The sequence below is a fragment of the Callospermophilus lateralis genome, chromosome 1, assembly GCF_048772815.1.
Source record: "Callospermophilus lateralis isolate mCalLat2 chromosome 1, mCalLat2.hap1, whole genome shotgun sequence".
NCBI lineage: Eukaryota > Metazoa > Chordata > Mammalia > Rodentia > Sciuridae > Callospermophilus > Callospermophilus lateralis.
This window is the reverse complement of record NC_135305.1, coordinates 95,773,060-95,796,636: the sequence shown is the minus strand read 5'-3', so window position 1 is coordinate 95,796,636 and position 23,577 is coordinate 95,773,060. Positions and strand designations below refer to the sequence as shown.

Genomic DNA, 23,577 nt, shown 5'->3' with positions numbered 1-23,577 from the left:
TTTTTGAGACAAGTTCTCTTTAAGTTGCTAAGGCTGGCTTCAAACTTTCAATCCTCCTGCCTCTGTCTTTACAATCACCAGGAACATGGAGAATATAAATTTTTTGAGCACTTCAATTTAACAACTGTGTCAGGATGCTCTTCAAGCAAGATGATCCAATTTTAAAGAAACTTTAAAAATAGTAGAAGATTTTGCTTTAAAGTTGAAACATTCCGATTCCAGGTATGAGGAGAAGTACTCTACTGTCTTATAGACAGAACAGAGTTACAGATTCTGTACAGACTACATAGAGCAGTCATTTGATGACTCAGAAGTAGCAGAAGATGAACTGAGGAAGAACAGAATTTCCACCAAACAAGTGTTAGGATAAGATTAATTTTCTACTTTCTATGACTACAAATTTATTTTACTGCTGTACCCATGTTGAATTTAACACAGCAAACAAAGTGAGCCCTCAGTTGCAGACAGCTTCTAGAGAAGATTTTTATTTTATTTTTTTAGTTCTAGCTCAAGGAAAGAGAAAGGGAATGCATAATACTTAGAGATAATGTAGAAACTTCCATATTCTTCTTTTACTTTCATCCACTCTCCTAACCCCTGGACCTCAGGCAAAACTGCAATAGCCGTAGTAGCAACAGAAGTAACAACAAAGACAATGGGAGCCAACAAAAGCCAAGGCCTGAGGATGAGGTCCTTCCTCTGGGTTCAACAGAACAGAAATGTACAGTTTCAAAACAGTGCAGCCAAAACTCATCACTCTTTTCCTATCTCTGTTCCCTTACAACCTGGCCCCAAAGACAGACTCAGTTGTGTAAGTGAACAGGATATTAAAAAAACTAAACCCATAGATTTCTGGCCAAAAGGACCAAAAAGAGCCTCCCTATGCAACTGAAAACTGCCAGAGACATCATGAAAGAAAAACTTAGGAATATGACGATGTGAAACTGCTTGGGAACTACAGGTACATTCTGCAACAGAATAATTCCTAGAAATCTACATATGCCAATACATATTGTCTATGAGCTCTGCCCATAGACAATAGAAATCCCTGGACTTTGTTAGGTATGGAAACATGAGTTTTAACAAGTCCCCTGAATAATATGGCCAAGATATTCTTTGACAGATCAAACCAAAAACACTACCATAAAACTTTTAGATTGGTCTTTAGAAGTAGTGTTCAAAAAGCAAGGAGACAGGAATAACAGCTCAATTCACAATAGTTAAGCTATGGAACCAAGCTAGGTGCCCTTCAATAGATAAATGGATAAAGAAAATGTGATACATATACATAATGGAAAATTACTCCACCATAAAGAATAAAATTATGGCATTTGCTGGTAAATGGACAAAACTGAAGGCTATCATGCTAAGTGAAATAAGCCAATCCCAAAAAGTCAAAAGCTGAATGTTCTCTCTGATGTGTGGATGCAGACTCACAATAATGTGTGTGTGGAGGGGAGTGAAGGTTCACCAGATTAGACAGGGGGATGTTGGGGTAACAGAGGGGGGATGGAAATGGGGAAAATAGTAGAATGAACTTAACATAACTTTCCTATGATCATATATGAATATGTAACCCGGGTAACTCCACATCATGTACAACCACAAGAATGGGAAGTTATACTCCATGTAAGTATGATATGTCAAATACAATCTACTGTCATGTATAACTAAAAAGAACAACAAAAAAAGCAATGAGACAGGAGAGCAAATTCAGCATGTTAAGGACAAGTAAGATAAGCAGCCCAACAAGGCAAAATCAGAACTTCTTAAGGGTATCTCTGGAATGAAGATGAGCACCAAGCACAAAAGAAAAGACATTTAGCATGTGGGTTTTCTCATAGAGAAAAGGTGACTTAAGATTATTATCAAAGGAAGAAAAGTGAAGCATGCAGGATAGGACTTCTAATAATAAGAAGAATAAGAAATAGTGGGCACTCTCCCTAGCAATACAGTAATTCTCTTAGTGAAAATTATTTTAAAATTACATTTAAAATCTCTGGAAAATACAGCAAATGGTGAAACATTCATTCAACAAAAAAATCTACTCAAGTTCAATAAGAAGAGTGAATACATAGCATTTGAACCATGGTTCACTCCATTAACCTATCATCCACTGTATAGCTCCATGTTACAAAAACTTTAACCTAGGCATTCCACTCTAAGAAGATGTGACCAAAACAATGGAAGTTTCCTCTTTACCAATTTCACCTTTCTGCTAAATTACTGTGCTTTTACCTCACTAGGGACAGCCTGTTGTGTTTCTCACTCCCCTTAGCCTGAGCTGCCTATAGTCCAGGCAGACATAATACTGCAGCCACAGTTACAGCAGGCTAAGAAATGTGGGCTTCTGTTGTACCAGCTATAGCTTGCTTATAAGTGAAAGGAACCACTCCAGAGGGAACAAGCCAGAAGGTTTTTCCCTACAGCAAGACTTCTAGTGTTCATTCTTAGAACAGAAGTATTACTAAGGGAAAATAGGTCCTATCTCCCATGTTTAATACAGTGACAAAAATGTTCTTGTGGAGAAAAGGAAGGTTATAAGGATGAGGAACTCCTTATCTATGGCTATGATTGATTAACCTTTTTTGGAGGAGAGAATGGAGAACTGCAAGCCTAAGATCATTGTTAAAAACAATAAGTATCTTATGGGACAACAATTAAGAGAAATCTGGTAGCTCTGTGCTATAAGCAAAGCAACAGACTAGTATTAAATAGAAAGAACCAGGGAAAGTGATAATCAAGAAAAGCCCTCCCAAGATCACAGTCAACTCTACATGTCAGAAAAATCTGTGCACATATGCTAGGCTGTACCCAAAGGAGTAATCAAAGCAAGATGTGGGAAAGACATGAAAACATTCACTAAGTTGCACCCTGACCCATCAACAAGACAGAGGCCCCACTGGCACCGGGGGCTTAAAGAAATGCCAAATAAACACTGAATCAACAGTAAGCTGCTCTGACTCAAGCATGATACCTAGGAAGGTAGAATTAAAATTTAAATCACACTTGTCTCTGGATGTCTGGTTAACTACGTACATATTCAAGGTGATAGCCACTCAGCAGTAATCAACAGAGGAAAACTCCAAGTTACTAGTCCCTGGCTGAAGGTGGAACACATAAAAAAATGTGAACTCCCTTTAAATGTAATAGTAGTTTTCAAGACAGATAAACACACACACATACACACAGAGTTTCAAAGGCTAAAAATATAACTGGCAAAAACAACTTTTACCAGTAAGGGGATATGTCAAAAAAAAAGAGAGTGACTCCACAGTAAAACAGTAAAAGAATTGAAAACACTCAAAATTGGGACATCAGAATCTCTGTACCACAGGAAAAGCAGACCTCTCAGAATTGACTCATCACTGAGTCACTGTTGTTTGACCTAGCAAACAACAAACAAAACAACTTCTGTGACAGGGTAAGGATCTCAAATGTCCAGTTATCACCAAAAGGTTATAAAACCTACAAAGAGATAGTAAAATGTGGCTAATATACAGAAAGAAAAAAAGTTGGCAATACAAACTGCCTTTGAAGAGTCACAGATGGTGGACTTAGCAGGAAAAAAACTTCAAAGCAGCTATTATAAATATGTTCAAAGAACAAAAGGAAACCATAGTTAAAGAATTAAAGGAAGATATGATGACAATGTCTCATCAAAGAGATAATATCAAGAAAGAGGTAGAGATGATTTAAATTATTAAAGGAAACCAAATGGAAATTCTGGAATCAAAAAGTACAATAACTTAAATGAAAAATTCACTGAAAGAATTCAGCTACAGATTTGAACTCGCAGAAAAAAAGAGCCAACAAATTTAAAGAGAGATCCATACAAAACATGAAAAAAAAATGAACAAAGCCTCAGAAAAATGCAGGACATACTGAAGTGTACCAACATACACATAAATGTGAGTACCAAGAAGGGATGAAAAAATAAGGATTAAAAAAAAAAAGCTTTACAAATTTCATGAAAATCATTAATTTTCACATCTAAGAAGATCAATGAACTCTAAGTAGAATAAATGTTAGGAGAAACACACATATCACATATTATACTCAAAATGTTCAAAGACAAAAAGGAAATTCTCAAGGGAACAAAGGAAAAATGACATATCACATACAAGGAAATTGAATGAGATCAACATATAACTTCTCATCAAACACAATGGAAGTCAGAAGTCAGTGGAACAGGACAATTCAAATTGCTAAAGAAATGTCAAACAAGAATCTAATATACAGCAAAACTAAATTTCAAAACAAGAAAAATTAAATGAACTTTCAGATAAGCAAAAACTGAGAGAACTGATTCATTGATAAACAACCTATATTACAATGAATACTGAGGAAATTCTTTAACAGAAGACAAGGGAGACCAAAAAGGAAAAAGGATTAAAGGAGGGGAGGAGGGAAGGGAAAGGAAGAGAAGAAAGAAAAGAAATGAGAGTTTATTCATTGATCTACCTCAGATCAGGAACCATTTCTAACTGCTGAAATTCACAGAACATAGGAGCCCTTTTCAAAGTCTCTTTAGATCATGATGTAATTAAAACATAATATAATATGGTAATTAATATAATAATAAATGTAAGCTCTAGGTTATGATTTCTAACCTATATTAATGTGCCTGTCAATTTTATTGAAATACAGATTTTAAAACTTGAAACTTCATGGGTTAAGATCTATTCTCAACAATTATTTAAGTGGACAATGCATTTGTATTAACTCTAATTACCATGGTGTACACTAAATTTGCAAAATTCATTCATCTTATAACAGAAAGTTTGCAGAGTTTAACCAGTTTTCCCACCATTTTCTTTACCTTCTAACTCTTAGTAACTGTCATTTTACTCTGTTGCTATAATACTAGTTCAGTTTTTTTTAGTTTGAATATATAAATGAAATCATAAAGTATTCATCTTTCATGTCTGAGTAATTTTACTTAGCCTAATATCCTCTGGTTCATTCATGTTATTATAAATTGCAGGATTTCTTTATCATAATGTCTGAATAATATCATACTATATTTTCTTTATCTAATTATCCATCAATCCTTAGGTTGTTCCCATATCTTAGCTTTTGTGAATAATGTTGCAATGAACAAGTGAGAATAGATATTTCTATGAAATAGTCATTTTATTTCATACTATATATGTACATATATAATATGAAACAAAAATATATACATACACAGAGAGAGAAAGAGAAAGAAGTGGGATTCCTGGGTGTTATGGAAATTTCAATATATTTAAGATACTCATAAAATTTAGTAGCAAAACAAACAAATAACGTGATTTAAAAATGAGCAATTGACCTTGAATATTTTTCTAAAGAAAATATTTCATATCCCAACAGGGATATGAAAATGAACTCCACTTCATAATCATAAGAAAAATTAGAATCAATACCACAATGTGATACCACCTCAAACCTATTAGGGTGACTAATATAAAAAAGCCAATAGAAAACAAGCATCAGTGATTACATGGAAGAAAGTGAACACCTGCACATCCTTGGTAAGAATGGAAATTGGTACAGCCCTATGGAAAGCAGTACAGAAGTTGCTCCTCCTTCAAGATCATTTTAGAAAAAGAAATTTAATATTGGTGCTATAATCCCTATAAATTATTGCATATGTGTCAGAAAATAAAGCTGATAACTTATCACATCTTTTCAGACTCTTACTATAGAAAACATTTGTTTGAGCAAAAGCTTTTCCTTCTGATGTATAAAAGGTTGAAGTTTACATAAAAATCAACACTAATTTAGGTGGCAGCCAAAAACAAATGAATAGTAGAATACTGTTATAAAATGAGACTTCCAGAAGATGAAATTCATATCCCCAAATTGAAATTTAATTTAATTGGAATAGCTAAAAAAAATAAAATAATTAAAAGTGTACAAACCTGGAGAAAAAAGTAAAGAACAAACTCCCAGATATTTTTGTAACTGGCTAGATAAACACTGCAACAGTAGCCACTGACACATGTGGCCTCTGAGCTTTTGAAATGTGGCTCATCTAAACTGAGATACAGTGTAGGGATAAAATGTTTAAATAAAATAATTAAAATTAATTTTCTATTTCTTTTTAATTTGGCTATTAGGTAATTTTAAATTACATAGGTGGCTTACATTATATTCCTATTGGAGCACTGTGCTAAATCATTTTCTAAAATTAGTTGGTGCTAATTACAATTCATTCTGGGTCTCAAAATGCCCAGATACAATTAACTACCCTTTCTTGATTTTCATTTTTTTATTCATTTAAAAAATAGATTATGTCTTTGGATTGAAAGGTCAAGATTTGCAAAATGAATATACTACATATGTCTACTCTGAAATATTTTGGAAATGCTCAGAAAATATAAGCTACATATTTGAAACTTGGTGAATAAAGGGCATGCTTGTGCATAAACACACACAAAAGAAAGACGAGACAAAAACAGAGAGGCAGAGACAGAGATAGTTAATTTTATAAAACACCAAGAAAACTTTGATATCCTCAGACCAGAAATAATTTCAAAGTCACTAAATAATAAAAGCTGAAACCTTCCATTATCTCCTTCCTAGTCAATGAAGAGAAATTTAATAATAAAGATAACCTTATTACAAGAAGCTTTTAAAAGAATAAAGAATTCTTTGGTAAGTTTCAAGATTAAGATTTTGAACTCTTTTGTTAAATGTTAAACTTTTGTTAAACCTCTAATTAGGAGAGTTTTATAATGCTTTATGCATATTATTTCTTGCTATTAAAAATAGAGCATTTTTGTATGATTCTTCTATGACACAGAACGCTTTTTAGCTAGACTGCAACCTCCTGATAGTTCACTTTTGTTCTCTTGATTCATTGTCTTCTATCAACCTCTCCCCTTGCCAAATTCCTAACAGAAGAATGTACACATAGCAGGCCATCCATTTATATTCTGAATGAAGGAGTGAATGACTAAATTAGTGAACAGGTAATTTGTCCTAAACCATGCTTCTCAACTTTTCTTTAAAATATACAGTAAGTGATGTCCAAGGCATTCTAGTTGGATATCTAAATCTAAATAAGTATGATATTTCAAAGAAATCAGTGTCAATTAAAAGTGCAACCAGAAAAGTAAATGTAAAATGCCAGTAAAGTTACTTGTAAGTCATAATGTTACTTTTCATTCAACATTTCAATGAATTTCCTCTTAAATAATAACAGAGATTTTTGCATTAGGATTCTTATTAATAAAATAAAATTGGATATAATTTATATTTTAATATAAAATAAACTCAATGTTTACTTCATTCACATAAGTCTGAGATATATAGCTTCTTTAAAAATTGAAAATTTCATACCCAGCTATCATGAAACAAACAACACACAATGCTATCTGAATTTGTACACTATCTAAAATGTGCCATGTATTTTTAAAGATATTCAAAAAATATTTTGTATCTCCCTACCTACTAGGAAATATTTTCAGACAAATTATTTTACCTCACATCTTCATCAACAATTTTCCAGCTACAAGGACCACTGCACGTATACTCAGAGTACTAAAGACAAATATACAACTTTGTTTGACTTGTATAACTCTCTGAGAGTACACAACTTCATTTCAACAAACATTAACTAATGTCATTCAAAAGGTGATCAAGTGTGTATGTGTGAGAGAAAGAAGGAGAGGAAAGTAGTTATAGTAGTAATAGAAAGGACTAAAAAACAGCTCTGTATTTGGGGGTGCTTTTGACACTTTGTGACATGAATATTGAAGGCTTTTTTCCCCCAGATGCTCAGATATTTTGCCAAAATGTGCTAAAAAAATCACTTAGAGAATATGAGCTAGCTCAGAGATTAATAAAACCTCCAACTTCACAGACTTCCACAAATAATGAGATGAGAACAATAGATAATTTTCAGCCATCAAATATTTCAATACTTCACTCTGTTACTATGACATATTTATCCCATACGAAATATTTGCAAAAGGAGTTGTAATGGCCTTCAGGGACAGGAAGAATAGAGTTTCTGTAGAAAATGTTAAATTAGTTTTGATGGTGATGCAAAGTTAAGGAAGGGTTGTTAGGGATGGCTTGCTGCCACAGGGCGGGGTTTTGTTTTGGTGTCCTTTTAGAGCCTGCAGGTGTTTGGCACCAGTTAAAATCGGGGCCAGCTGTGATATTTCAATAATTTTGATATTTCCCTCCCAATAGTTCTCAGAAGTGATGCTTCAGAGTTATGTTTTACACCTGATATATTCAACTTGTGTGGTACAAATGGGAAGACTGTTAAGCAACACCAGTTTTAGGATACCCTTTGCCCTTCTTCTCTACTCTCAGGTCATGGCATCAAGGAAAACAAAACACTAATCAAAAGTTCCAATAATTCATAATTCATATTTTTTAACTTAACAGTTCAACCAAAGATGATGATACATGATAATAACTAAATATACAATTTTAAGCAAAATTTTGAAAGCAGGATGGTGTGTTCTCTTTTGATGTTCAGTATAGATAATGATGCTTTTAAGCCCTTTCAATGGTGACATCCATACCTACCTTTGCAGGAATTTGAATAGTTTCTATTAAAAGCTGCATTTTCTTTTAAGTTTTTTGGGTTGGAAACCCTCAAACCACAATGTATTTCATGCACGTGTTCCCAAGGGTATGTTAAATAGGACCATACTGAGGTCATCTAGAAAGTTTTTGAAACTTTTTAAGAATTCCTTTAATGTACTGCACAATCTTGGCCTGATTAGAAGAAGATATTTTAAGAAAGTACTTGAAAAAATGACTGCCTATTAAAATCTATATGCAGATAACCTATATTATGCTCTATAATGCACAGAGCTTTCCATAGATAATTTGTCATTGAGGGAGAAAAACAATAAAACTACCACTTTAAGAATTTTTAGTCAAAACTTGTCAGAAATATCAGTAAATGCAGACAAATGCCCCCATAGTATTTTTGATTGACTTAACCGTGGACAACCGTGACATCATTTTTACTGTGCAAAGGTCTACAGCACTTTATCATAAGATAAAAGGTAGACAATCTTCCAACTATCCAAGATAAAACATATCATCTCCCATTTCAGTTGAGTAAAAAAAAAATTCTTATATTAATAAGAATATAATCATCAAGGGCACCATTACAATGAGAGCCACTACCATGCATTGAGCATTTAGCATTTGTCAATCCAAGAAATCTTCTTGGAATATGAACTATGATGAATTTGTTAGGTTAGATATAGTTTCTACCATCAAGTACATTTTTGTTGTCAACCAAGATTTTCAAGCCACAGATGAGAAACATACATGGTCCATTGAATGAGAAGCATACAAAATTCTCTTCTATTCCTTGAGGTTCCCAATCTTTTCCTTTTTTTTTTTTTTTTCTTTCCCTGGTTGGACATACCCGTTTTCACTTCATCAAAGCTTTCCTTCCTGTGCCATGTTCCAAGCCTTGTACTTCACCCAAAGTAATTTTCAGTCAAATGAGCAGCTGTGCTGGCACAGCGCACACGGAGAGCTGGGCCACTACGCCAGTGGTGCATTCCCACATTGAACACAAGTGGCTAGTTCCCTGTACCCAGGGCCAAGAAACTGCTGCTCATCAGAGCGAAAGCTCCCTTGGACACCTCAAACGGAAATCAAACTTAAAAAAAAAAAAAAAAAACACTTTTATGGAAAATGAAAAATAAGAGGATTGTCAGCAATCAGAAATAATGAAGAGTTGGGAACTCTTGGCATATCGTTTGCAGATACGTTTTCATAAAAGGGTAGTAGATTGCGATTCAAAGTTAATGATCCCCATACTTGTAGCAGCACTGGATATACCACTGTTCACTAAAACAGGTATTTTAACAGAAGGTGTTTTAATAAGAATATAATCATCAAGGGCACCATTACAATGAGAGCCACTACCATGCATTGAGCATTTAGCATTTGTCAATTCCTGTACTATTCCCTTAATTAACATCTCATTTAACACTTTCAACATTGGAGAGATAAGATCCTATTATACCATATAACAGTTAAGAAAACTAAAGCCTGCAAAGTTATAAAACTGTCCACCAAATTTGAAAGTATGATGTTAACTATCATCTTAACCCAAACCCTAACAACCATCAGTCCCCTGAAATCATCAAGAGCAATTCAACTAGTGCTAAAGATAATGCTCATTAGTGCTAGGGTACAGGAAGTATCTGATCATTTGGAAAACCTACACTTTCTTTTTTTTTTTTAAGAGAGAGAGAGAATTTTTTAATATTTATTTTTCAGTTTTCGGTGGACACAACATCTTTATTTATTTTTATGTGGTGCCTGAGGATCGGACCCAGCGCCCCACACATGCCAGGCAGGCGAGCGTGCTTCTGCTTGAGCCACATCCCCAGCCCTGGAAAACCTACACTTTCCAAGTTAAAAACTTATTCATTTGTTTATTTACATATACTTGAGCATTTATTGTATGCATGCTATTGAAATAAATTTTGAGTTTATTTTTCAGAAAGGCATAGAATACTAAATTCATACTAAATCCTTACTAATTCACCTAGTAGATATAATAAAAGTTTATTGAATAAATGAAAAAATTTTCTAAATTGTCCTTCATAGATGTCACCTTAAGGTGTTTTTGAATAATATACTTCATACAAGGGTTTTTTTTATTTTTCCACATTACACAATGCAAAATATTATAGAAGTCTTTTTGAAAAGGGACAAACAGTTCTAAGGATAAGGGAAAGGTGATAACCCTGATGCTCGTGCAAAACGTAACTAGAATACTTACAATTTCCATAGTAATCTTGGCTTATTTTTAAAATGTAATAGTAGTACATTACTCTCTAGTCTTTCTAAAAATCCGATAAATTACAGACATATATTTTTGTACTTAAAATTATAAATGAAGAGTAAAATTATGTATGAAAGAGAACCCTTGCTACTGGGTTACAATTATCAATAAACATCATGGTATGGTTAAGTATTTTTTACTTTAGAACTGTAATAATTAGAATCCACTTTTTGGTGGGGTTAAGAGGTCAGTTTAGAAATTTTGAGGGTAACATGGAAATCTGGTATCTTGATTTACATAATATCAATCTTCTCCATTTGGTAAGTAGGCTAAGTACTAAAAATATGACACCATGACATAGATCAAAAATAGATACTTTGCAGGTCCAAAGCAGTTGAGATACAAAGATAACAAATTAATTAAATTTCCCTTGTATTAATTAAGCTGAATTAAAAGGGGAAATCAGATATAAAAATTCTAGTTAGCCTATATCCACTCTGAACCAGCCCATAATTATGTGAACAATTTTAAAATAATAAGACTTTGTATCTTTGTATATCATAACCTTAAAAACCCAGATAATTAGAATATACCTACTGATATTTAAGAATAACTCTTTGATTTTCTTTGTTTATCTCTGATAAAACACAGATGAGACAACAGAAATGCTGATGGGAAAACTTTCAGGAAATATCTCTTGTGAAATATGACCTCAAATTGAGACAAATACGAAGTCCTACACACCTCTAAAATACCACAACTTAAAATGAGATGGCTGATTCTCAGTTTTGAATTAAAGAAACCAGGTACTTGGCCTATATTCAGGTGTGGAGACCAAGGAATCACCAGACATTAATCCACTGAATTTTGGGGTTCCTTTCAGATGAATTTACACAGTATATACCAAGTGGGCCTATTATCTCCAATACATATTGACCATTGTTTTATTATGAATAAAACTCTTCACTGGGGGAAAAAAATAGCATTTCTGAATTCTCTAGCCTTTCTTCTCCAGTAAATATTGTAATTACTGAATTAAATACACTCTAATTTCCTTTTAAGCAGACATTTATGCAAGAAAAATGTACCAATGTTAAAGAGATCAGTTTCCCAACAAAGATCTTCTTCCTCAGAAAATGGATATTTCATTTTCAGTAATTCATTTCAAACAAAAACCTGCTACTATATGAAGTACCAACAGAAAAAAATTCCTACGATTTTGAAATGTTGGAAACTGACAAGATATGTGAAACATCATAATAAAATATTCACAGAAAAATGGAGGTCCTCTACATTTTAGGGTTAATATGTGAATTTGAGACATGGTACGTTGCTTATAGTTCTATTGGTTAAGTAGCAATAAGCATAAGGGAAAGGTGATACCCTGATACACCTTTAGATATTTTTGACATCTAAAAATAATGCACTTGAACAATGTTATAAAAAATATTTTTGGGTGGTGACCCTTCTTCCTGTGCCCCAAGAAGAACCTATTAAGCAATGTATACAACAAAACTTTATTAAAGTATAATTATTGCCCCACAAAAAAAGACATATTAATCAAGACATATGAAAGCTTCTAATTTGTAAAACTAAATATGACTTGTTTTGTATATTTTAAGACAGCTATGTGGTGATTAGAAGTAGGCTATAACAGTAAAATTTCTCGTATTTCTTTCTACAAAAAAAAAAAACTCTGAAATCCTGATTCCAACTTTTCAATTGTCTATGTTTCTAATTTTCAGAAAAAAATAAAAGCTTTCACCTTGAAAATTGTATGGAGTGGCTGATAATGAAATATATTAGACCCAATAGACACAAGTATGATTGCAGACAGCCAGTTTTACAATCATACTTTTTATTTTTATTTTATCCCAAACCCACAAACAATTTGAACATAACAGTGAAACATCATATTATGTGACTTAAGATCAATGACTAATGTACCTTTTGATATCAATCTGGATAGGAAAGAGAGAAGCAATCAAAGACTTCAAAAAACAAACCTGAGGTTCTGTAAATACACCCTTCATATTGTTGATTGGGCCATATGGGACCCCGCTGCCTTCAAAAAGATATAACCACTTAGTGGTCATTTCTTCTTCAAACCTAGGAACAAAGAAAAGATGCGGTTTTTTTGTTATTGTTGTTTTGTTTTGTTTTGTTTTGTTTTGTTTTGTTTTGTTTTGTTTACAATCTACAGAATGCAACACAACTTCTTTCCTCATATGGCTCTCTTTCACAGTAACCGATAGTGACAAGTATGTGTTGCTTAGGCTTTCTTTAAGCCAAGTTTTGAGAGAAAATTGTCTATATGAAATGACTTAGTGGCCACCCAGGTCCCAGGGTTTAAAAATACTCCATTAGATATGTAATTTCTCTTAATTTTATCCCTGTGTATTTCCTGACAGAGTTCATTGGAAAAGAAAGATTGTAAGGAAGACAGTATTGAGTTCCAAATGTGGTGTTGAGAGAATGGCAGCTATTATGAAGGCAAGCAACAATAAGTGTTGGTGAGGATGTGGGGAAAAAGGTACACTCATACATTGCTGGTGGGACTGCTCTTTTTTTATTTTAGGTCTCATGTATAGTATACCAGGGTAGAGAGATATTGATAAACAAAAGTATGCTTTAAAACAAAAAATAAACAAGTATAGTTATTTTAAAAGAAAGCTATGTTTAAGGTACACAAGAATTAAAAGTCATAATCATTGGCCTAAAAATAGTCTTAACTGTTGGTTTATTTGAACTGTGACTTATGAATTAAAACTACAGACATGCAAAGATTTGTGTTTCAGGTGAAGCCAACAAAACTCAAATTCATCCATGTTCTTTATCTCTTTTAAAATTCTATAATTTAAAAATGAACCTCACAGACAGGAAAATACATATATATTTCTTCATTTTCTCTATTAGGTCTTAAGAAAAGGGGAGCTAATCTATTAATGAGATTTAGTGGTTTTTTTACCTCTTCTCTGTTAGGGCCATAAACACAGAAGGAAAATCTTGGATCCTTAGGGACAACAAAACACAATCATAATTTCTAATGTATAAGAAATTTCAAATTGCTCATTGTTAAAATATCAAACCACTTATATGTAATTAATAAACTTGGCAACTAAAAAAAATTTTTAAAATACTAGATAAAGTGGATTATTGCCAACAAGTAAAATACTCCCCCAAAATGAAAAGACCAGCACAACTATAGCTAAAATATTTCATATGCATGGAATTCTGTTTCTCTTGTACACAGCCAGAATTGGCCTCAGATTGGCAGGCTCCACAGGAAATTAGAAAAAGATGCTTTTTTCATCTTTTAAAAAAATGTGCAAAAACAGTATCAGTACTTGGAGGACACTTCTGTGATCGCCATTACTGATAGATAAATAATAGATAAAAATTTTTTTAAAAACCAAGAACTAAAAGGAAAAATAAAATTAATATATTCTCTAAGACTACTCTTTGCACAATGATGTTTGATCAACAATTTTTACCAAAGAACATAACAAAATGTTTTTAATGAAGATAGTATTATATTTCACTAGGAATTAATTCATCTTATCCACATATTTAGATAATGAGTAATTCTGTATACACCAAGCATTTATTCTTGCCTTTTTGTACAATTGCCTTCCCTTTTCTCTCCAATTACAATGACTAAAGAATTTTCATTATATGTTTTAATTTCAGCCCAATAATGTTAACTCTTTGGTATACAATGAAATATTCATTTCTAAATATTTTAAAAAATTATTTCATAGGAACATCATGGCTCAGGTTAAGTGTCTTGTTTTTAATCAATTCTTCACATTAGTATTTCTTTCAAGAATTGTTAAAATCATCTCCTGGCCAAGAATTCCTAAAATATATAGAGAGATATATCATCAGAATGATATATGCTGAAAGAATAAAAGAGTTACTTTAAACCTGGAGCCTTTTCAATCAGGGTGTCATTTTTTTTTCATAAATGGAGTGTTATAATGGTTAGTCTGATAAATTTTCAAGACAAGTAAATTAATCACCACTGGACTTACCCAAGTGGCCTGAAAGATCTGCAGAGAAAATGCATGTCAATATCCAAACAGACCCATGGCTGCAGGCTAGCCAAAAGAAAACTCCAGGGAATAGTTGAAGTTCTAGTATTTATATAAGCTTTTCACCACTGGGCAAAAGAGAGGGATTTATTTCATGTTATGGAAAACAACGGATGCACTTTGGAAATGAGACTGAGAGAAGAGACAGGGTCTGAATCTGCAGTTGTGACCACTGTTTGCATCTCTGTGTGGGTGTGGGTGTGGAAAGGTTCTTTAATGCCATAAACTCAATCAATCAGAGACAGAACATGCTGCATTCCGATGTTCCCAGAGGACAGATCCATCATTTTCTTCTGAAAATCTATCTCTGATCTAAATCTGATGTGGAATCCTTTCCTTTATCTATGCAAAAAAAGCTGTAAGCACATGTTTTTATTAACCACAAAAATTCTGCCGGGGGTTTGAGGGGAGATGATCCAAACCACTCAAAGCAATAGACTCCTGCAGATAAAGACAGGAAGGGTGTCCTTAGATTCAGCTCAGCAAGCCTCAAAGGAAGGGCCTCTTTTAGGAAGTTATGTGGAGCTTCATAATCCAGACTTAATTGTGAACTTATTAAATCAACCCACATATACAATTCTCGAATTTTGTTGAATTTGCTTAATGCCAGGAATGGGTATTATTAACCAGACAGCATCATTTAGGTATATGAAGTACTGCTGAATAAAGATACACTGGAATTTATACTTCCTAATTTCATAATTTAATTTTTTATTAGAGCATTATAGTTATATATTGTAATTGGATTCATCCCAACAAACTCATAAGTGCATGGAAATCAATTCCAGTTCATGATCTCCCATTTTCCCTCTTGTCTTCCCTCCCCTCTCCCATTCTCCTTCCTCGACTCTACTAGACTTCCTTTTACTAGTCTTTAATTTGTATTTGATTGGTTCTTTATATTATCCTATCCTTCCCTCCCCCTTCCCTTTATTTTACTCTAGCTTCAGCATATGACAGAAAACACAGAATTTAACTTTAAAAAACAAACACAAACCATCTCTTTAAAAAATGGATTAAGTATCAAAGAAGTCAAATCCAAGAACAAAGAGAAACTACTAGTAAGAAAATGTTATCCTCTTTTGACCAATAGGAAACTCAGGTTCAGAAAAATTAACTTGCTCAAATTCATAGAGATTTTTAAGGTCAGAGGTTGCATCTGAAGTGGAAACTGTTGAACTCCAAAGTCACTTTCTAGTACAAAATGATTGTAGCAGAATACATGAAGATGCATAGCTTCACACATCACATGCATTACAAATGATTACAGATTTTTTTAAAAGGGATAGCATAGGTGAAAACTTTCCTTTTTTCCACTAATTTCCTTCTTCATTTACATCTTATATAGCTCAATATATATTCCTTTACATTAATATTTACTCAATCCTTATGATTTTAGTAGAAATTTGTTTTGTTTCAGCTGTGAAGATCAAAACAGTAAAAAGGTAGTTCCTGTGTTCAGAGATTATATAGTCTAATGGAGAACACAGCTATGGAAATGGATGAATTACAATTCAGGATGCTAAGACAAAGATATGAAAGAACAACTTAAAGTTGAAGCATCAAAGAGGGAGGCTTGAACTGGGCCTGGGAAGGCAGGAAAAAGTCCAATAACAAGGTAACATTTGAGCCAAGTGTTGAAGGACAAGCTAGAATTCTTCATGTGAAAGATGGGAAGGAGGATTTCCAGGGAGAGAGAGCAATGTGTACGAAGATCCAACCTGGAAAGAATCTGAAATCTCCTGTGTCATGAGTGGGAGAAGCCGGGTGGCTGCAGCCGCGTGGCTAAGAACCAGGCGCTGGGAATGGAACCACCATTTGACCCAGCTATTGCCCTTCTCGGTCTATTCCCTGAGGACCTCAAAAGTGCATACTATAGGGATACTGCCACTTCAATGATCATAGCAGCACAATTCACAATAGCTAGACTTTGGAATCAACCTAGATGCCCTTCAATAGATGAATGGATTAAAAAACTGTGGCATCTATACACAATGGAGTATTACGCAGCACTAAAAAATGACAAAATCATGGATTTTGCAGGGAAATGGATGGCATTAGAGCAGATAATGCTAAGTGAAGCTAGCCAATCCTTAAAAAACAAATGCCAAATGTCTCCTTTGATATAAAGAGAGCAACCAAGATCAGAACAGGGAAGAAGAGCATGAGGAAAAGATTAACATTTAACAGAGACGAGTGGGGTGGGAGAGAGGGAGAGAGAAGGGAAACTGTATGGAAATGGAAGGAGACCCTCATTGTTACATAAAACTACATATAAGAGTTTGTGAGGGGAAAGGGAAAAAAAAGGGAGAGAATTAAACCACAGCAGATGGGGTAGAGAGGGGAGTGGAGAGGGAAGGGGAGGGGGGATAGTAGGAGATAGGAAAGGTAGCAGAATACAACAGTCATTAATATGGTATTATGTAAAAATGTGGATGTGTAACCGATGTGATTCTGCAACTTGTAATTGGGGTAAAAATGGGAGCGGATAACCCATTTGAATCAAATGTATGGAAGATGATATGCCATGAGCTTTGTAATGTTTTGAACAGCCAATAAAAAAATATTTTAAAAAAATGAGTGGGAGAAGATGAAATAAGAGAGGAAGGTTAGAATCAGAGTGTAAAGCATCTTGTCTCCTATGCTAGGGATATTGAATTTCTACTGACAGTGAGGTCTTTAAGCAGGGGACTGACATACTAGGCACTGATACAGAGAACAGACCTATGCCAATGAAACTACAGATAAGGAAACTTCACAGTAAACAACATATGCATTTCAAGTCTATCAATTCTTTCATATTATTGTCAGCAATAAATAAGTTCCACTTGAAAAAGTTTTTTGTTTGTTTGTTTGTTTATCTGACCCTCTGAAATCTGGCTTGGTGGTCAATGCTCTTTTTTATCCAGTCTTCAATGGTCTCCAGTGATCACTTGTCAAATCTAATATTCCTTTCTGAGTCTTTGTCCTTCCTTCCTACATACTATTTGATGCTTCTGACTATCCTAACTTTAGGTCTAGTGACACTCACTACACTTAAGTTTTCTTTCATATCTCTTTGATGATTTCTATTTCTTATATTCTTTTGCCAATCCCAAGATTCCTTATTCTCTTTTACTCACTGCTATGATTTGGATAAGTATCCCCCAAAAGCCTAGGTGTTGAAAATGTGCTTACCAACCTGTGGCACAACTGGGAGTTGTTAGAACTTTAAAGAGGTGGGGCCCAGTGGGAGAAATTTAGGTCTCGAGGGGTTTGGCCTTCCTTGAGAGAGACTCTCTCTCTCTGATGCTTGGCCATCATGAGCAGCTTCCTTCACCACACTTCTGTCAAGATATACTGCATTCCCATAGGCCCAAAAGCAACAGTGCCAACTGACTGTAGATTGGAACCTCTGAAACCATGAGCTGGAATATCCCAGGTATTTTGTCATAGTAATGCAAAGCTGAGTAACACTCAACTAAATTATCCTGAGATCCTTGTGCAGAAAAACCCCCAAATCCATATTTTAGCCTTGGCCTTTTTTTCCCCAATTCCCTTTTTTTAGTACATAGGGTAATTCCACCCCGATGCACTATTACCACCAGTAATACACCATGGCCCTGATGACTTTATAATTTCCATTTCATCACAAACCTAGAATTCGTCCCTTGCCTAAACTCTTATCTTTGACTTTATCTAGAACTCCTTCCTTCCCATCCTTTCTTATGACATATATAATCATCCTGTGGGATCAACTTTTCAATGGTTAAGCAGTATTCCTCCATTCCAATAGTTGCTTATGGACTTTGGTGCTTCACACTTAGATAGAGATAAGAACTAGTTTAAAACTTATTCTCTCCAATCTCCCTCCTTCAAATAAGTCACCAATTACAGGTATGTCTCAAATCTATTCAACTACCTCCTTCCTCAGGATCACTATCCTGTCTCACACTAAAGGAACATACTATTTATTGACTATCTTATCCTTAGAATGCAGAAAGTAGTTGATACTACCTGCTGAATGAATGGATATATGAGTTGGGAAGAAAAAGAGTTTTTCAATCACATTAGCCTAAATAAGTACGGTGATTTTTTTTCCCCTAAACCTTCACTATGACTAGGTTTCATAAGAAACTGAGATTGGTGGAAGAAAGACAATTTAAGGCCTTCAGTTTAAATGGAATGTCACAGCATCTTCTCTTCTTCTTTTTCTACACTGTTCCCTAAATTCTGTATAGCAGTATTTCTTGGGGAAAATAAATTTCTAGTTCCCCATAACTTACAAATGCTTAAAACATGATGTTTCAATTTAGGGACTTTCTGTGCTATCCAGAGAATCATAAGATCTCAGGAATTCAAAGGGCCTTAAAATCCATTGTTTCCTATGAGTCTACAAAATCATCATCTTATGTATACTGACAATAAGTTTATTTATTAATAGGGAACTCACTGGAAGTCAGATTTATTGGAATTATTCAAACACAGAAAGAATGCTTTCAAGGAAAAGACATGAGTTTTGAATAGATTTGGATTTGAATAGTCCCAGCTTTGCCAATACTTCCTATCCATATGATCTCCATAAAAATATAAATTAATAATATTAGTAATTTTTCAAATAAATGCAATCATTTATTAAGCATTTACTAAGTATAATGCTCTATGCAATTGGTTGTCTTCATGAGTTTACACACATTATGTCCATTAATCCTTGTAACAATCCTATGAGAGAGGTACTCATTATGCTCTCTTTTAAGGATATGTAAATCAAAGTTTAGAGAATTTAAGTAACTTTTAAATTTAGATAAGCATTATGTAGCAAAGCAGAAATTCTATCCTGGATCCAAAGCCCACATGTTAACTGCCACTGAATACTGCTTGACTTCTGTCAGTGATGCCCAGGACAACAGAGCAAGCAAAGCTCTGTGGAAGATGTGCTGCCGAGGACCAGAAGGATGGTCTACCATCTTAGCATTCCATGAACGGAGAACCATATATGCCAAGCTCCACAAGAAAAACTTTGCATCTATTGTTTCTAGTCCTCATAATTCTATAATGTGAGTAATATGATCCTCATATTCAAGGAAACAAAGGCACAGAAAGGTTTTTAAAGGCAGTTTGTGAATCAGAAGGCTCAAATCTAACAGCTTGTGGGGCTCTGAACCTGGTTTTCCCCAGGCCCTTTTAGTAGGGTAGATTCACAGATGTTAACAACAACCCTATAAAACTCTAATATGTGATACCACCCTTCGGCCATTGGTAGTCAACTTACTGTCTGTCCAACAGGACTGGGGGAAGGAGAGGGGAACAGAGGAAAATGTACAGGGTGAGCTGCCTAGAATCCATCCATTCCTGACTTCTTTTCAGCTGACTATTGTTCAAACCTGTGATTCTATAATGTCTCATAACATTGGCAGCACTTTTCTGGACCAATCCTTTCAAGATTCTATGAGAAGGATAAATTATTCCTATTCTGTAGATGAAAAATTAATTAATTAAAGTATTATTGAGACTCAGATTCAAGTCTGCATTCTAAACCCAGATCTCATCTCACTACACAGTGTTATCATATATAGAAGAAAATCAATCAATAAAGTGTATTGAGAAGACAAGAATGACTTTTAATCATAACCTTACCTAGTCTTGTGCTATTGTCAGTTGTTTAACTTCTCTGAGCTCCAGTTCTCTCTGTTCTCTCTGTTGCAAGTTGTTTAGCACAGCAAATAGTAAATACCTAGTAAATGACCTTTATTTACAATAAAAATAAATACAATAATAAAATAGTATGTCTATAACTGCAAGTCTAAGATTAAAATGTATTAATTTATATAGCAGTCATGTTTACTACTGATCATCTCAGATATTTTAGGCTTATAAGTCTAAACTTCTGGGACTTCTCAAATGTATTTATGTGTTTATTTATTGTTGTGTACTGTTGTCATTTGTTTGTTTTTCTATAAAACATCTGTTTGTACTGAAGCATCCTGGGGTTTGGTGATGACCAGGGTCAGGAATCCCACTTGGTCTTCATTACCCTCGGAGTTCAATTGTAGGGAGTGATGATGCAGAGATCTCAAGCTGGGCAGGAAGTAATAAATCAGGCACATTTTACCAGGCCAACAAACAGGACAGTTTTGAAACAATTTAAAGAGATGCCAATGTCAATATAGCTTGTGGAGAGGCCAAACAGGTTGAAGAGATTTTTAAATCTCCTCCTAACAGTTGAGACAAAGTCCAAAGCATTAATCCTACAAGTGAAGAGTGAATATGCTTTGTGGGCTCCATGCTGAGTCCATATCTGAATGAGGCTCCCTGTCCTAAGAAGGTGTGTGCCCCTGGACAAAATCTGATGGCTTCAGAAATCAATGACAGCAATTTGCAGCAAGTGAAATGTTTCTTTTTTCCTTATCTCCTGCAAGAGTTTGTAAGGTGCTCAAAGTAAATTTTTCTATGGTTTTCAGAGCCCTCTTGAGCAAAGACTAGGGCAAGGTCTGTGACACAAGTAAAATCATATCCCTTTTGATTTCATGCATTTTCCCCACTTTTGAGTCAGAAAAGAATTTCAAGAAATATATATGCAAACTCTGTCAAGGTTTCAAATCTCTGAAATTTCTCAATCGTTTCCTACATGAATATTCAGGGTTTTAGAAATATAGATTTCAGAGAGGTTTTATCTCATGAAAATCCAATGTAACAAACTAACATATAAAATATGACTTTCTGTGACAAAAGTACTCTCCAGTCAACAGTGTACTGGGTGAGCTGCTTGGACAAATCCATAAGCAATGTAAGTTTTATATTGTGTGTTTGTACATGTTATACTCCAACATTTTAATTTGCAAACATTCAATTTTCATGTTTTTATGCACACACTAATAAAAAGGTATATTTGTCTTGATGCTATACTCTCTCTGTGAGAGTTAAAGGCAGTTTTCTGAAAGTAAGTTTTGATATTTGAATATCTAAAATTCAAAACCCATAATCCTTTTACATCTGTACTCATCATTACCTTACATGAATATCTACAACTGTGGATTCCCCTAGACCTTCAGGGTGACTTCTCCAGGGAAGTACAGAAAATATCTCTTAATATTCCTTGCTATTAGAAGATGAGGTTCAGAAAACTGTGGCATTGAGCTCCATGTAAATTTGTGGTAAAATCAGAAAGCTAAATAAATATATTGCAGAGATTTACAAAAGTAATTGAGAATTGCAAATAATGATAGTACCATATGAATTGAATATAAAACTTAAAAACATAAAACTTTGGGGGTGAGAATCTATCTTAAAATCAAAGCAATGTTTCCCAAGGATTTTGAAAAGAAATTTCACAAGAAATACCATCCACTACAGTTAGTTTTTAAATTATTAAATTTGATTTTTATTTTACCATTGTGAAATATTTCAAATATACCAAAAAGTTTAGGAATAGAAAAGTATAGAATATAAAATAACAAATACTCATGTTCCTTTATCTCTATATTGTAAAAATATGTTAACATCTTAGCATATCTGCTTCACATTGTTAAAAAGATAAAATATTTAAAACTTGTGTAAAACCTCCTTTGTACCTATTCTGAATCTTAGCCCCTTTTTCTACACAGAATTATCCATCATTTTAAAGTTTGTGTGCATCTCCCTGTTCATATTATTGCATTTGTATTACAGAGGCATATATCTGCTTGGACAAATCCATAAGCAATGTAAATTTCATATTGTGTGTTTGTACATGTTATACTCCAATATTTTAATTTCAAGATCTATACTTATTATACATGTAGATGTGGCTCATTTATTGTACCCACAGACACATTCTCATGTGAATATGCCACATTTATCTTTTCTCCTACTTTAAAATCCATTGTCTACAATTTCTTACTACTATACACAAAACTTAAATGGGACCTTACTCATAACATTGTTCATTTAAGATTAATTTCCTAGGGCAAATATAGAAAAGTGGAACTGCCAAGTCATAAAGCAGACACAATTTAACTATTATACATTTTGTTAAATAGCCCTCTCAAGCAGTTCATGTGAGTAGCTATTTCTACCACATTCCATATTCTCACCGACTTTTGTTATTGTTAGGCTTAAAGTTTTGTCAACCTGATAGAGATAGTATGGTATCTCATGCTTATTTAAAGTTGTATTTCCTACAACTGGAAAAATTAGGCATCATTTCATATGTTAACAGCCATTACATGTTGGGAATTGTTTTGTTTCTTTCTTTCTTCTTCATATCCATTTTTCATTTGAATTGTTTGTCTTTTCTTATTGACTTACAGAAAATTTTGCATAATTTTAAAGGCATTTAAAATTTCTTCTCCTAGCCTATAGCCTGTCAATGGACTTTACCTTCTTTTTTTCATGTAAGAAGATATTCACAGTAATGTAGACACATAACAATTCTTCTCCCTTAAGAGTTTTGCATTTTGTGTTGGTGTAAAAAACACATTTTGTGTTGGTGTAAAAAACACAACCTAGTTCATGGGAAATTAAATTAATTAATGCTTTGAAGGTATTTAGAACAGTGCATGGTAAAAGTAAGTGTTATGTAAGTGTTAAATAAATAAAATGACACTAGCTCTCAGGGGAAGCAAACTGCTGGCAGGGAGAAGGAAGAAACTGGAATCAAAGTTTTAGAAACAAAATTGTGGAGCACGGCTGCATTCCAGAAGGCATTGCCTATAGGAAATGTCCCTTTAGACAAATCTGTGTAAACCCAAACCAAAC

At 33.9% G+C, this 23,577-nt stretch overlaps 1 protein-coding gene across 3 annotated transcripts in view; it reads right to left on the bottom strand.

Moving 5' to 3' along the window:
* The window catches only part of Sugct (succinyl-CoA:glutarate-CoA transferase), a 694,998-nt gene that overhangs the window by 328,507 nt on the left and 342,914 nt on the right, over positions 1-23,577 (bottom strand). For all 3 annotated transcript variants that reach the window (XM_076864086.2, XM_076864094.2, XM_076864102.2), the window contains one exon: positions 12,775-12,877. In XM_076864086.2, coding sequence (XP_076720201.2) covers positions 12,775-12,877 — 103 coding nt within the window. The remainder of the gene's footprint in view (positions 1-12,774; positions 12,878-23,577) is intronic.